This window comes from Stegastes partitus, unplaced genomic scaffold (assembly GCF_000690725.1).
Source record: "Stegastes partitus isolate 25-593 unplaced genomic scaffold, Stegastes_partitus-1.0.2 Scaffold508, whole genome shotgun sequence".
Lineage (NCBI taxonomy): Eukaryota > Metazoa > Chordata > Actinopteri > Pomacentridae > Stegastes > Stegastes partitus.
Window position 1 is genome coordinate 195,703 of NW_007578239.1, and position 14,888 is coordinate 210,590.

The 14,888-nt window shown below is 38.7% G+C and overlaps 1 protein-coding gene across 1 annotated transcript in view; it reads left to right on the forward strand.

Annotated features, from left to right (window-relative positions):
- The window catches only part of stx1b (syntaxin 1B), a 78,108-nt gene that overhangs the window by 55,528 nt on the left and 7,692 nt on the right, over window positions 1-14,888 (forward strand). The window contains exons 5-6 of the mRNA XM_008287593.1: window positions 6,185-6,259; window positions 13,387-13,460. Coding sequence (XP_008285815.1) covers window positions 6,185-6,259; window positions 13,387-13,460 — 149 coding nt within the window. The remainder of the gene's footprint in view (window positions 1-6,184; window positions 6,260-13,386; window positions 13,461-14,888) is intronic.

Here is a 14,888-nt window from a genome sequence, read left to right on the forward strand (position 1 = left end):
AAGGAACACAAAGTACTACAAATGGGGACAAAACTACAACAAACAAGCACAAAAGTACTACAAAGAGGCTCAACTGTACTACAAAGAGACGCACAACTTCTACAACCGATCCAGAGAGAAAACATCCCTAAATGAAGACTGTGATCCAATGAAACAAAAAGGTACAAAACACGAACCTGGTGAGCAGGAGGAGGACGAGCAGTAAGACAGGCAGCCGACAGGTGGGTGACCACAGTGACAGGACTCAGGTGAAACTAATGAGGACTCTCAAAAAGTAGGGAAGAGGGACAAAGACCAGAAGTAAAGACACAAGAGACACACACAAGGAAAGGTGGTTTCAAAATAAAACAGGAACTAACTGGAAAGGGACAGAGACCCAGGAAGTACAGAAAAGAAAAGCACAGGAATGAACAAGTAAAACCCAAAATCCCAAATCAACAGGCTCAAAATGATGAAAAAGAAACACACAAAAAAACGCAGAGACACAAAATGACAACAAAAAAAAGTGACAAGACATCACTGAAAAGAAAGACGAAATTATGCAAAATGACCACAAAGATACACAAAACAACCACAACGAGGCAAAAACAGTCCACGGAGGGACACAAAATGACAACATGAAGCAGTATGAAAATGTACAGGCCCACACGTCCTGCAAAGATACACAAAATGACCACAAAAGATGCAAAACTACAACAAAGAGATGTGAAAAAAAGACCAGGAAGAGACCTTAAAGACTACAAAAGAGGTTTCAAATGAACTACAAAGATGGGGGACTGTGTGATGCTTCCTGAACTGAAACAGCTGCTGTGTGTCTGTTTCTGTTCATAAATCATCCATCAGCTTCTGTTCTCAGGTGTTTAACCTGAACGTCAGGTCACTGCTGGGACTACTTCCTGTTGTGCAGCAGCGTATCCCTCCGCCTGCTGCAGTCAGACTGTACTCAGACCAAAGCGCTCTGAACGGTGTCAGAGAGCTTCAGTCAGTCGACCCCAAACCTCCCAGTGAAATCTGATCCTGCTGGCAAACGGCCACCGAGCGTCTCCGCTCTGAGGCTGCTTGACGACCTCGACTCGCCGTGACTCAGCAGTGACTCAGTGTCAGCGCTCGGGCCGCCGGCCAATCAGAGCTGTCAGAGTCTGGAGCCTACAGAGGCTGCAGATGTTCAGGTGCAGCAGGACAGGCTGCAGAACCTCACTGCAAATGGGCCCTGATGGGGAATCAATAATCCATAATCAGTAATCAGAACCAAAGAAGCTCCTGTTAGTCTGAATCTGCCTCAGAGTGCTTTCAGATTTTCTTCAGTGAAACAAAAAGGAAACAAATACAGTAAACTGCACCTTCACTTACTGTGTGCCAGACCCGTTTATTGTCTCTTTGTGGTTGTTTTGTGTCTCTTTGTGGTCATGTTTTATCTTTTTGTGGTCATTTTGTGTATCTTTGTGATAACTATATTCCTGTTTATGTCCTTATGTCGTCCTTTTGCTTCTTCTCGTAGAGGATTTGCATCTCGTTGCTTCTCTTTGCATTTGTTTTGAATGTTTTTGTTGTCATTGTTTTTCTTTTTGTGTCATTTCGTCATTTTGCATCTCCTTGGGGTGATTATAAATCTATTTGTGGGCCTTTATGTCGTCATTTAGCATCGACTTGGAGAAGATTTGCTTCAAGTTGAAAATCTGATAATAAGTGAAATGTTGGTGATTTTTTTTAAATCTTAAAAAATCCTTTAGAATCAATACTTTGCTTCAGTGTCTGATTTCTAACCGATGATTCAAAAGCTTGTTGTTTCCTTCAGATATGAGACGTTTCAGTTCTGCTGTCGTGTCTTTTGATGTGACGTCGGCTCTGCTGCTGGCCGTCGCTGCATGTGGATGTTTTTCTGTTTTGTTGCTGCATGACGATAAATGATGATTTTATTTTCTGTTGTCCCTCCTTTCCTTCTTGTTTTCTTTCTTTCTTTTCCTCTTTGCTTGTGTTTTCTGCTGCATGCTGCCTGTTTAATCTGCATGACGTTAACCTGCGACGATCCTCAGCTGCTTCTCTGTAAGTTCATGTAGAAAACAGCTAATAAGCAGAAATATATTATTCATGTGAACATTCAGATCAGTTCTGTATCCAACACATGGTGTCAGCTGTTCAGGGGTCAGTTTACAAAGAGTGCATTTTAAGTAAAAAATACTTGTTTAAAAATACCAAGATTTTGTGTTTTGCCTATGTTTATCTTTTATTTTGTTTTTTTTTAATAAGAAATTAATTCTCTATTCAGTTTCATACAGGCTGTGAAAATCTGATTTATTTCTTGCATAATCTATTTTTTTTGTTCAATTGTTTCTCTTTATATTCAAACTTTTTTTCATAAGATTTAAATACATGAAAATACAAAACGAACTGCAGATTTACACATCGAATGGAAAATAATTAAATCTTTGTTTTAACATAAAAACCACTGTTAAGGTACATTTACAAACTGATCCTAGCTTCACAAACATCATCTTTTCTATTAAAATAAATAAATAATCACACAATAATCATCAGAATTTCACAAATATTTTCTTCTCATTGAGTTAATAAAACTGTTGAATTCCAGTGAAATACTTGAAATAAATATATTTATGAAATTAAATACAATTAGTGCCACTTAAAAGAAAAACAGTTCACAGATTAGTTTGTAAAATCAGAGACATCTTGAATAATTACACAAGTTTTCACAACCAAAAGGTTGAATTAATGTGTTTTCAACAGAATGTTTATAGGACAAACTTTATTTATCATCTAATTATCTATGGCATGTTTCTCATATACATCTATTTTTTTAAATGATTCGTTTTATCATTTTTACATGTGAATGTTCTTCATTAAATAATAAAAGGCCCAAAAATAAACATGATTTAATGTAAGAAATTAAGGCCAGAAGTATGTTAATAATGGAAATTACTGTATTTTTATGAGATGGATATTTACCATCTATATATTCACACATTTTACGTATACAAATATATAAACATTTATTTATTACCCGTTTCATTCTGTCAGAATTCCAGCAGCTGTAAATACTGTAAAATACCAAAACTATCCATGAAGCCTTCAAAAGCCAAAAAGAAATCTCGCCTATAAAAGTAAGGCTAGAAAACCATTTTAATTTGATCCGTTAATTTATTTATTTAATTTTACTGGTTTTTTTGGTGCCACAAATAATATATTCATAAATATGTACTTTTTATTTAACAGATGAAACTGGAGGTGAACTCGAGTTTAATACTGTAAACAAGTTTCTAAAATAAAAAAAAGATAATGCAATAAAAAAAAATAATCCTTTAATTTTTCAAAAGCCAAAAACAAAATAAAAAATTACACTTGATCTCCTGTAAAATTACAGCTGAAAAATTATTTTAATCATAAAAACATACTGGGGTTTTGTTGTTGTTGTTGTTGTTTTAATGAGATGGCTATTTTCTGTTGTTTTGCAGCATTTTTTTAGTGCCAGAATGTAATCGTTTTTTTAAAAATTTGTGTGTCATTCACACAAACAGATCAAAGTTCTTTACGATGACCATTAAAATGTTTAAAAAGAGAGACAAACCTTCAGATCCAGATTCATCATCAGGTGAGAAACAAACTGAAGATTCAGCCTCAAACAGTCACGTGATGCTCAGACGATGATGTCAGAGCGGCGGACGGACAAACGTCACGCTGATCTAATTCGACATTCGGACTCTTCTTCTTCCTCCTGGTGAAAACATGTCGCCTTGTTTCTTCTTCTCTCCTCAATTCTGGGTCAGTTCGCTCTCAGCTGCCAACGCTGTCATGCAAAATGCATTTCAGTGTTTCTGCCTGAATAATGCATGATGGGAGTTGTAGTGAGAGCAGAGGAGTACAGATGTAGTTCAGCCATTCATAAAGATCCTCAGTGCTTCTCCAGCCTCTCTGACCGACATCAGAAAACCAAACCACACGATTTGACTTCCTGCTCTGCAGCCGATCGGAGATGTGAGGAGTCGCACTGTTAGGATTTAACCTGTACAAACAGAAATGGATATTTGATTCATCTTCTCCTCGTTGGTTGTCTAACATGACAATAAAAACAATTATAAATGACTCCAAATTTGTCCAAAAAGACAAAATAGTTGTCTAAAGTGACTCCAAATTTGTCCAAAAAGACTGACTTTGTCTTAGATGACCAAAACAAATTAAAAATACTCACATGTAGTCCAAAATAAATCAAAATGTGTCCTAAATGACAGAAAATGTGTCCAGAATTACTCTAAATTTGTCCAAAATTACAAAACTGGTCTGAAATTGTAAAAAGTAAAAAAATGACAGTGTCAAAATGAGGTGTCAGAGCATTTCTACAGACATATTACTGAGCTTTAGCATTATGTGCTAACTGAGCTGCAGGAGTTTCAGAGTGTCTCCACAAAGACCCTCACTTAGCTTTAGCATTATATGCTAATTGAGCTGCAGGAGTTTCAGAACATCTCTACAGAGATATTACTGAGCTTTAGCATCATGAGCTAACTGAGCTGCACTGAGCTGCAGGTGTTTTAGAACATCTCCATAGAGAACCTCACTTAGCTTTAGCATTATTTGCTAACTGACGGTGGGAGTTTTCAAACGTCTCCAAAGAGACCCTCAATTAGCTTTAGCATCATGTGCTAACTGAGCTACAGGAGTTTCAGAGCATCTCCACAGAGACCCTTACTTAGCTTTAGCATCATGTGCTAACTGACGGCAGGAGTTTTAGAACATCTCCAATGAGACCCTCACTTAGCTTTAGCATTATGTGCTAACTGAGCTGCAGGAGTTTCAGAGCATCTCCGCAGAGGTATCACTGAGCTTTAGCATCCCATGCTAACTGAGCTGCAGGAGTGAAGGCAGGCGGTCAGACGGAGAGCAGGGTGAGTCACAGGCTGAATTGCACTGCAGCGCTCGTAAATCTGACTGCACTGCTGCAGTTGGCGCTCTCCGCCGTCCTCCCCCAACATGGCTGACATGATGTGATGTTACTGCTGCTGCACCTCCTCCCCCTCCTCCTCCTCCTCATTGGTCACGTTCATTCTTCACAAACCGGCAGCATGTTGAGCTGTTTTCTGCTCTGAGGCCCAAAATTCATGAAAAATCACTCACAGTTAATTATTTAGTTCATTTCCTGCATTAAAAATTGTTCCATTTGCTCCCTGTTACAGACTAAATGTAAAAATCCTCCTGTGAGTGTTGAATTACTTGATATTTTATGACCAAATCTTTAGTTTTAACAACGTCTTAATTAGCATTTATTGCCGTTAAGGTGGAGCTGAGCTTCAATTAGAATGACAGTTAATAAGTAGTGATTCATTAGGAACTATTTCAGTCTCCCAGCTTCCTAAATGTGACAATTTTTATGGACATTTTTTCACTATTTTCTCTCTTCTTTTTTTTTAAACCAAACAACCAATGTAGAAAATAACTTATTGTAGTCAGACATACAGTGTACTGATGTAACACTGGTTATTGTAACGATTGATGATGAAATTGTATGTTTTTATTGTGTAAATTAGCTTTGTTACTCTTTTTTTAAATTAAATTACAAAATGATTGTATTATTATATGGTTGGTACATTTTTTTCATAATTCATTTTAAATAGTTTTAGGATTGCGGCTTCCTAAATTTGAACATTTGTTGTTTTTGCTTTTAATGGTTTTAATAATTGAAAGTGTTGCACAGAAAAAACACTGAGCAGGTTTCACTCTGAGGACGATTTGACTATTTTCAGATTATTTTTTTTACATATAAATTTACCCATTTAAAAGGTTGAAAAGATTTTTTTCTTTAATTACATTTTCAGGTTGTACGCTAATGCTCTTTCCTTGAAATAGAGTATTTTCAATGTTGTATTAGTGTTTTTATTTGAGAAAAAAAAATCTTTTTCACCCCCGACATTGATGGAAGTTTAAATTCAGGTGTTATTTTACAGATATTTTATGAATAATCTCACTTTGCTCCACTAGAATGTAATTTCTGGAACACACAGCTGGTTCTAAATGATTAAAAGCAAAAAAAAAAGAGAAAATCTAAGCTTTAGCATGAAGGATGTTACAGAAGAGTTTTGTTGCTTCAGTCTGTGCACTCGACCTGATTGTTAATATTGTTGTTAATGTGGCGTCGGAGACACTCACAAACCTTCTGTGTTTGATTTTGTGTTCGCAGAGACCAAGCAGGAGTTGGAGGACCTCACAGCTGACATCAAGAAGACAGCCAATAAAGTCCGCTCAAAATTAAAAGGTACGTTTCCTTTAAAGAGGATCCCTGCGATGATGGAGGCAGCAGGTCCCTGAAGGTTTGCCAAAAGTGCCTCCAGCTCATGTTATTTGTCGCGTCCAAGCTCATTATTATCGACTGCAGACTCATCAGGATGAAGGAGGCATCTTTAGTCCTGGCAGCAGCTCACATCTTTATTACATCTTTACTACATCTGTCTGGAGCTCATCTTTACTCTGAGATCAACTCAAATCCAGTTTATTCAGACGACACATTTTAAAACAAAATTGCTGAATGTGACACAACAGAAAAACAATCACATCAGACCTCCTCAGAATCAGCTGATTCTTTATCGACAACGCCTTTAGTATATTTAATGAAGCCGTGCAACGATTTACCTTCATACTATTAATATTTTCAGAGCACCTTGAAGTATCCCTACAATGTCCGTCTTTGTTCAACACCTCAAACCTAAATCAACCTTTTGTGAAATCTGAGACGTTGAGCTCCACGTTGAGGGCTTCTGATGGCTTCTTGACCTTCTGACCTTTAATGTCAGAACAAAATGAAGAAACAGGAGTGAGACAAGTGTGTCAGAGGAGGTGATGCTTCAGTAAATCAACCGCTGCCTTTATGTACTGATGATTTTTACCCTTCTTCACCCTGGCCTTATTTGAGTGCAGTTTTATTAGAAGGTTTACGGTGTTTTACTGCCGGGATGAGAGAGCAGGTCGACCTTCAGCCGCAGAAGAAAATATTCACAAACAGTGGCGGCGATTTATCAAACTGTAATCACTGAGACAGATAGACACACACACACACACACACACACACACACACACACACCCACAGAGTAACACACCCACAGAAACACTCCGGCCAATGAGCTTGAAGCTACCAGAAACACACACTGAGTCGGTTCATGCTCTGGGTTCAAGGACATCACTGCTTTAATGTGAACAGCCTGAGGATGGAAACACACACACATACACACACACACACACGCAACATGTTGATACGTGTGTGAAAACAGACACACACGGACTGTACATATGCAGTCTGAGAATAACTGTGATGCTGGAGATGAAGCTATAATTGGAATCACCACAAGGCAACAGCCAGTGTTATTGTCCACACACACACACACACACACACACACACACACACACATTCTCTGCAGCATCCCAGACTGTAGATTGGTCGTCCTCGGGGGTTTAGGCTCCGCCCACATCAGATTCCTGTTGCTGATCGACTGTCTGCGTTTCGACTGAGATGCTTTTAAATAGCCAGAACATTTAAAGAATATTCTAATAACATTGAAGCAACCTCAGGCTAGTGACAATGGTGAGCTGCAGTGTTCACTGTTCGATTCCACTCAGACTCCACCGACAACATCCAACAAAAACAGGTCTGAAAAGGATCGTTCCATCTCAAATCATCCAAGTTTTTGTACAATTTCTGCTCGACCATCTCTGATTTTTTTTATATATAGTCTAAAATATGGATAGTTCTAAAGATATTTGTGTGTGTATCAAGTATTTCCCCCAATTTTTTTTTAGAAACCTGCACATTGACCCACTTTCAGCAGGTTTTTTCTCACAGTGAAATCTGAGGAAGTATTAAAAATAAAAACCCAAAGCTTCACTGTTATTTCACATCATGTCATTTATTCCATGTTTATACTGGACAAATTTCTGATTGTAGGCTGTAAAGTTCCATCTTTGAGCTCATTAACAAAAAAAAAAGATAATTCAACTAGTGATATTTTCTATATCAAGCTGCATGTCACAATAATACACAACTAAACGTATAAAGTACTTTTAATATAAAATACCTGATCACAAAAACGGCTGCAAGGCGGCTCAGTGGTTAGCATCGTTGCCTCGCCACAAGAATGTCGCTGGTTTGCATTCCAATGAGGACACCCAGGATTTTTCTGCGTGGAGTTTGCATGTTCTCCCCGTGCAGCGTGGGTTCTCTCCGGGTTCTCCAGCTTCCTCCTACACAGTCCAAAAACATGTTGAGGTTAATTGGTGATTCTAAATTGTCCGTAGGTGTGAATGTGAGTGTGCTTGGTTGTCTGTCTCTAAGTGTAGCCCTGTGATAGACTGGTGACCTGTCCAAGGTGTCTCCTGCCTTCACCCTGAGTCAGCTGGGATAGACTCCAGCCCCCCATGACCCTAGTGAGGATTAAGTGGTGTATAGATGATGGATGGACGATCACAAAAATGATATTTAAATGAACTATAATGCTTTAAATCATACCGGAGCGCTGCTCCCATTTTATAAGTGCTCTTTAAATTACTGTAACTCTGTTAGTGTTTGTGTTAGAGAGAAAATTCAAATGGTGTCTGAAAGAAGAGAAGAAGAGCTTTACAGTGATAATCGATTTATTTTAGTAGCGCAAGGCACTCACAAGTTCCTGCTGTCTTACTCCTCAACCATTTGGGCTGGAAAAAAAGGGGTAAAAGCAATCATTCACAGTATGATTTCTGACTCTTTTACAGCCAAAATAACAACAAAAAAAGTCCAGGCAGCCTGTGTGATACTTGGCTATTAAATGGTTGATAACTGATTGAGCAGGTTTTAGTTGTAGCACAAAAATATTGGTAGATAGAATAATCCAAGTACAACAGAGTTCTGGAGTTTCAAAATTGTTCTCCAAATATTACTAAGTTTGAAGAATTTTTTTAAAAACATATTTTTCCTTTTTCAGACCCACTTTGTAGGCATAGACCTCGGTTTGAAGGAGACTGCTCATGTAGTTTAGTGTAATTTAACTGTGACCAAATACGTAGACCTGTTGGGGTACTTGGAGAAATTTTCATGCCATGACATATGTTTGATGCAAATCTGATGCACTTGCATGAGTAAGTCTTAAGTAGTAAATGTATTCTTATGATCATTGTGGAAACTGTTTGATAGGATCTGAATTCTGTAGCTGGTCCAGTGTGTGACTTAAAAACTTGTCAAAAATTAGTTTAATTTGTCCAAAATGACTCAAAACCTACTATTTGCACCTATTCCAGAAATACAGAATAAAGCAAACAATACTAACAGGAGGGCAATGCTTTTATAAATACATTTCATCTTTACATTTTATTTCTGGGGCTCAGCTGTGGTCAGAACGCTTCTTATATTCCTGGAACAGATTTTTACGTAAGAACAAACAAACATGCTAAAGATGCTAAAGACGTCCTCAAACAGACACACGAGGACTCGCAATCTGTTGCTTACTCACCCAGTTTTCATCTCGCTGTCGCACACACACAAACACAGCGCACACACACCATCAGTGCTGTGTGATATTGCTGAGTCATCGCGGATCCAGCAGCGAGCAGCTGGGCCACGAGCCAGCAAACACTCGCCCTCATGTCTCCAGCACTTCAGAGGACACGACATTGACTTTCACTCATTTTCTGGAATGTTACCTCGACGTCACCCTCACCTCAAACCAGATCTTCACCCTCAGACTTAGTGACCCGCTTTACAGGGACACAACTCGGTCCCCACATTGGCAGCAAAATGATGTAGGTCCCCTCAACGTCAGTAAAGTGAGAACACACACTCAGTGGAAAACATTATATAAGCGTTTCAGTTCGTCTCATCAAACACTGGAGACACACCGACATCACAGTCACATGACACCAGGACAGACCTGCAGCCGGTTACCATGGCGCCTCCCCCCCCCCGACACACACACACACACACACACACGATCAGTCACAGCTGATGAGTTAATTATCAGCTGTGATATTCAGTTTGTCTGTAACACTCAGATCTGAGTCTGTCTGACCTCGCAGGACTTCACCTGCAGCTAAACTGAAGGGCTGCAGTCTCATAAGCGCCCCCTGCAGGCGGCTAGGCTCATAACAACACAGTATTCACACTTTCAATGGAACTGTCCTCCAGAATTAAAACAACAAAAAGTGGATAACAATCCTAAAACCGTTGAAGGTTTCAGTATGCACTCCTGCTTTTGTGTATCTTGAGTTATTTGTTTTATAAAGTCTAAAGACCAAAATGTGTCAGTATATGCTAGGGCTGGACCCAAATAGCCAAATAGCTGACGATTTGTTCGCCGTGCTGGTATTGGGATAGCAAGTTTGATCTCCAAATATCCTCTCTCTGCCGCCACCAACACTGATGGTGGATACAGTACTGTGACCACTGCCCCGTTGGATCGAATCCCCTGCTCATCCCCCGCCCCCCCATCGGTCTGCATACTCAGCTCCTTTGTATGTCTGAGAGGATTCTCAGTCATCCAGGTCATATTAATTCTTAGAGCTTCCTGGAATAGCTAATAGACCTTTACATTTCTAAGCCTACATTATTTTATTTGTTTCGCTAAAATAATTTACTTTTTGTTTTTCTATGAACCTTCTAAAATCTGAATGATAAAACTCCTTAATTTGACATTTTCTGGTTCCCACACAGATTTCAGGCCGCTATTCAAATTACTGAGAATTTAATGTCCACAAGCTGATGTAAAAAACAAATCTAAATAACAACATAAACTCTAATAAACTCCAGTTTTCTTGTATTTGTAGCTGGTAAAAAGCTAACAATTGTGAGAGCTGCACTTCTTTCAAATAGAGTTGAGTTTGGAATAATGAGCAGCTTTTTGACATGGAATAAACACTGGCATCCACACATTAATCTAAAACAGTGATCTGTTGGTTAAAACAACAGACAATACAAACTAAAGACCAAAAAATCTCAGTTAAACTATTTCACTGGACCGGAAATCACGTTTGCATAAGTGTATATTTTTGTTTTTGAGGGCTTTTAAACATTAAATTGATTGACAGAAAATTAACTGGCATCTATTTGAATAAACATCTCATGGTTCCAGGTGGTTCTGGAGGTGGAGGTGTAACTGTGGATTCTGGGTCAGTGCGACAGCGTTTCTCACTATTTTATACACTTTGACAAGCCAAATGATCAATTAATTAAAATAGTCAGCAAATAATGAAATATTGATTGTGTTCACCACAACCAACTGAAGCACTTAAACAACTGTTTGCACATTAAAGCATAAATAATAGTAATGTCATTTATACATTACATAGTTTTACCTGAACGCCCCTCAGTGGAGGCCTCAACAGCGTGTACAGTATGTTTCCATGTGAATTAGTTACTCAATAACCCAAACTAAGATCTGTATGATACAACTGCAAATACAAACTCAAAATTTGTCCAAAATGACTTGAAGCTTGACCACTGGGATTCGAAATGTGTGTAAAATGACAATAACATGCTTAATGTGACTAAAACTCTTTGTCCAAAATGCTTTGAAATTTGTCCTAATGACTCAAAATGTATCCGATGGGACTCAGAATTTCTCCAAATGTACATAAAAAATTAAATATTTTTACTTGAACACTCCCTTAGTTTGTTTCCATGTCAACGAGTTACCCGTTAAACAAAACTATATTCTGTTATATGCAAACATATTTCAGAACTCTTAGCAACTTATAAACTACAAATATGTCAAATTAGAAGTTTATAATAGGGGCTGCTGTGTTTTTAATTATTGAAAGTGTCCTCTGTTTTTAATACAGCTGAGTTAATGAATTGAAATTGAATATTTTTTTATCACCACCAAAACATGACTTATTGTCAAAGCAACAAGAAATATTAAGTGTTAAAGTGTTTGTGGGCGGCTTAGGGCTCAGCTGGCAATCACAAGGTTGGCGGTTCAATCCCCCGCCCCTCCACAGTCGAAGTGTCCTTGGGAAAGACACTGAACCCGAAGTTGCTCCCAATGGTAGGCAGCACCTTGCATGGCAGCTCTGTCACCATTGATGAATGAATGCATGTGTGAATGGGTGAATGAGAAACATTGTAAAGCGCTTTGAGTGCTGCAAAGGTAGAAAAGCGCTATATAAGTGCAGACCATTTACCATTCGCCATAAAGTGTAAAATGAAATGAAATAATAACATTATTTTTGATTAATTCCCCCTAAAAGTATGCATTCAGCATCCCAACCGTTCATGCACATCAGTGACTTCAGCGATTTCTGTTTCCACGTTGCATGGTCAGAGAGCCTCCTTCAGTTGTATTCATTAACTCTAGTGCTGCGATATTTCCATGAGGAGTTATTGAGCGGTAAATAAAGGTCTGAGTGGCTGCATCCTTCCTGCTGACTGTTTTCTTGCGGAGCTGCAGTGATCTCAGCTCTGTAGGCGTCCACAGACCAAAATATCCACACATTATTAAACTGTGTCCCCCTGGTTGAATAATGAGAAAGCTTGAGCAGAGTGATGAGCTGATAAAGGAGGAGGAGGAAGGTGTTTTACCTCCATCTGTCCTCAGAGACAGAGATGGGTCGGCTGCAGGTGGAAACCTCTGGAGTCTTCTCTAGTTTCTGATGTTTTATTCAAATTATTGTCAATTTTGCCTCAACAATTCATGAATATGTTCCCAAAATTATACAAAAAAAATGTGCTGAAAAATGGTCAGAAACGGCAGAAACATTTCCAAAATGACTTGAAATGTTTTCTAAATGACTAAACATTGCCCAGAATAACATGAAATTTGTCCTGAATGACAAAAGCTTACCTGAAATGTCTTGAAATGTGTTCCAAATGACTCGACATTGCCCAAGGTGACAAAAACCTGCCAAATGTTTGACAAAACAAAAAAATTGCCCAATATGGTTTGAAACTTGTTTACATTTACTTGAAATTTGTCCTGAGTGGCTCAAACTTGTTCAAAATAACAAACAAATGTTCAGTATGACGTGACACTTACCTAAAAAAAACTTTTCCAAAATGACAATTTGACCAAAACTATTCAAAACGTCCTCATAATGACTAAACTTGTCAAAATTAACTCAAGATTATTTTTAAAAAAACATAAAATGTCCAATATACCTCTACACTTGTCCAAAATAACATAAAACTTACCCAAAATTATAAGAATAGTTCAAAACCTGATACCTGCTGGTTGACACCAACATGTCCATCCACACGTTTTGATCGGTTCAGGTGCTGCAGCAGGTTTTCTGCAGAGTTTCAGTCCTTCACCAGAACTGAAAGATGAAAGTCAGATAGAAAATTGAAACAGAGAAACGTGAATGAACATCTTTCACACTTGAAATGCAGCATTTTAACTCACTGCAGCTTGTGTTTGTGTGTTTGTGCAGCAATCGAGCAGAGCATCGAGCAGGAGGAGGGTCTCAACAGATCATCAGCGGACCTCAGGATCCGCAAGACACAGGTGAGCGCCGCCTTCATCAGCAGCAGGACAAACAGAACCAGCTGATCGATGAGGACGTCAAACGTCTCACAGGTTGAGATTTAGCTGAGCTGTAACATTTGGGGACACAAACATGCTGGATTTCTGTTTCTGGTTTTTACATTTCCGTGCTAGGATGCAGAGTTATGAGACAAAACACAACCAACAATCCACACTTTTGTGTTTTTCAGCCAGTTTGAATCAGTTTTTGTTGAATCTCTTCAGACTCTTTGTTGTCTGCATGAGTCACTGTCTTGTCATTTTGTTTTGTGTGTTTTTTTGTTCATTTTGCACCCATTTTTTTATTTGTTTGTGTTTCTTTCAAGTTATCCAGAGTCATTTGTGGACACTTGGCCTCTCATGGTGGACATTTTAAGTGTCTTTGCAGCCAGTTTGAATACATTTATGTTCATGATGAATCTCTTTTGCACTGGTTCAGGCTCTGTTATCTGTGTGCATCTCCGTGTGGTCATGTTGTGTTGTTTTGCACTCATTTTGCGTCTTGTAGTGGCCATTTATTGCGTCTTTGCAGTCATTTCCGATATCTTGTATTTTTCGCGATTTGCCATCGTTCTGAATCACTTTCAGTTTTTGCTTTTTCTGGTCATTCTGCATCTCATAGTGGCTGTTTGCTGTCTCTCTGCAGTCTCTCTGCAGTCTTGCTTATTTTGTGTCTCTTCTTTGTTGGTTTCTGTCTCTTTGTAGTTGTTTCGAGACAATTTGAGTCTCTTTGTGGTCGTTTCTCATCTCGTAGTGACTCTTTTATGTTTGAATCAGAGTGAGTTTATATTGTGTTTTTCTCAGTTTTTCTATCTCTTTATGGTCTGTTTTAGAGTCTAAATTTTGTGTTGTTTAGTCGTCGTTTGTGTGTCTTTCACACTTGTTCCATCTTCATGTGGTCTATTGGCATCTCTGTGCTGTTTCGTGTTCTTTTTGCATGTCAGAGTGGCTTTTTTGTGCATCCTTGCAAATAGTTTTAATCTGTTTGTCTTTATTTTGCATCTCTTCAGACTTTTTTGTTGGTTTATGTTGTTGTTTGAGTCGTTTTGAGTCTGTTTGTGATCTGCGGAGCAGTTTTGTGTCTCTTTGTGGTCATTTGATGGATTTTTTTCAGTCCCTTCATTCAAAGGCTCTGGCTCAGGCGTCCTTCTTTGGGCCCCTGATCTGAGCCATGCTGGATTGTTAGTTGGAATAGTTTTTATTCTTACAAAATTTGAGATTTTTCTCTCCTCAGAAGCTTTTTCAGCTTCAGCGCCGTACTGAGCATGTGCAGAGCGTCAGCGTGTGGTCACTGCATGTCGAGCAGGAAACATGTGACACGCTGCCATTCGTGTCCTCTCACCTCCGCAGCCTGTCTCATCTCTGTGATGTGACCCTACAGTATTCTGCTCTGTCATTGGCTGCTGCCTC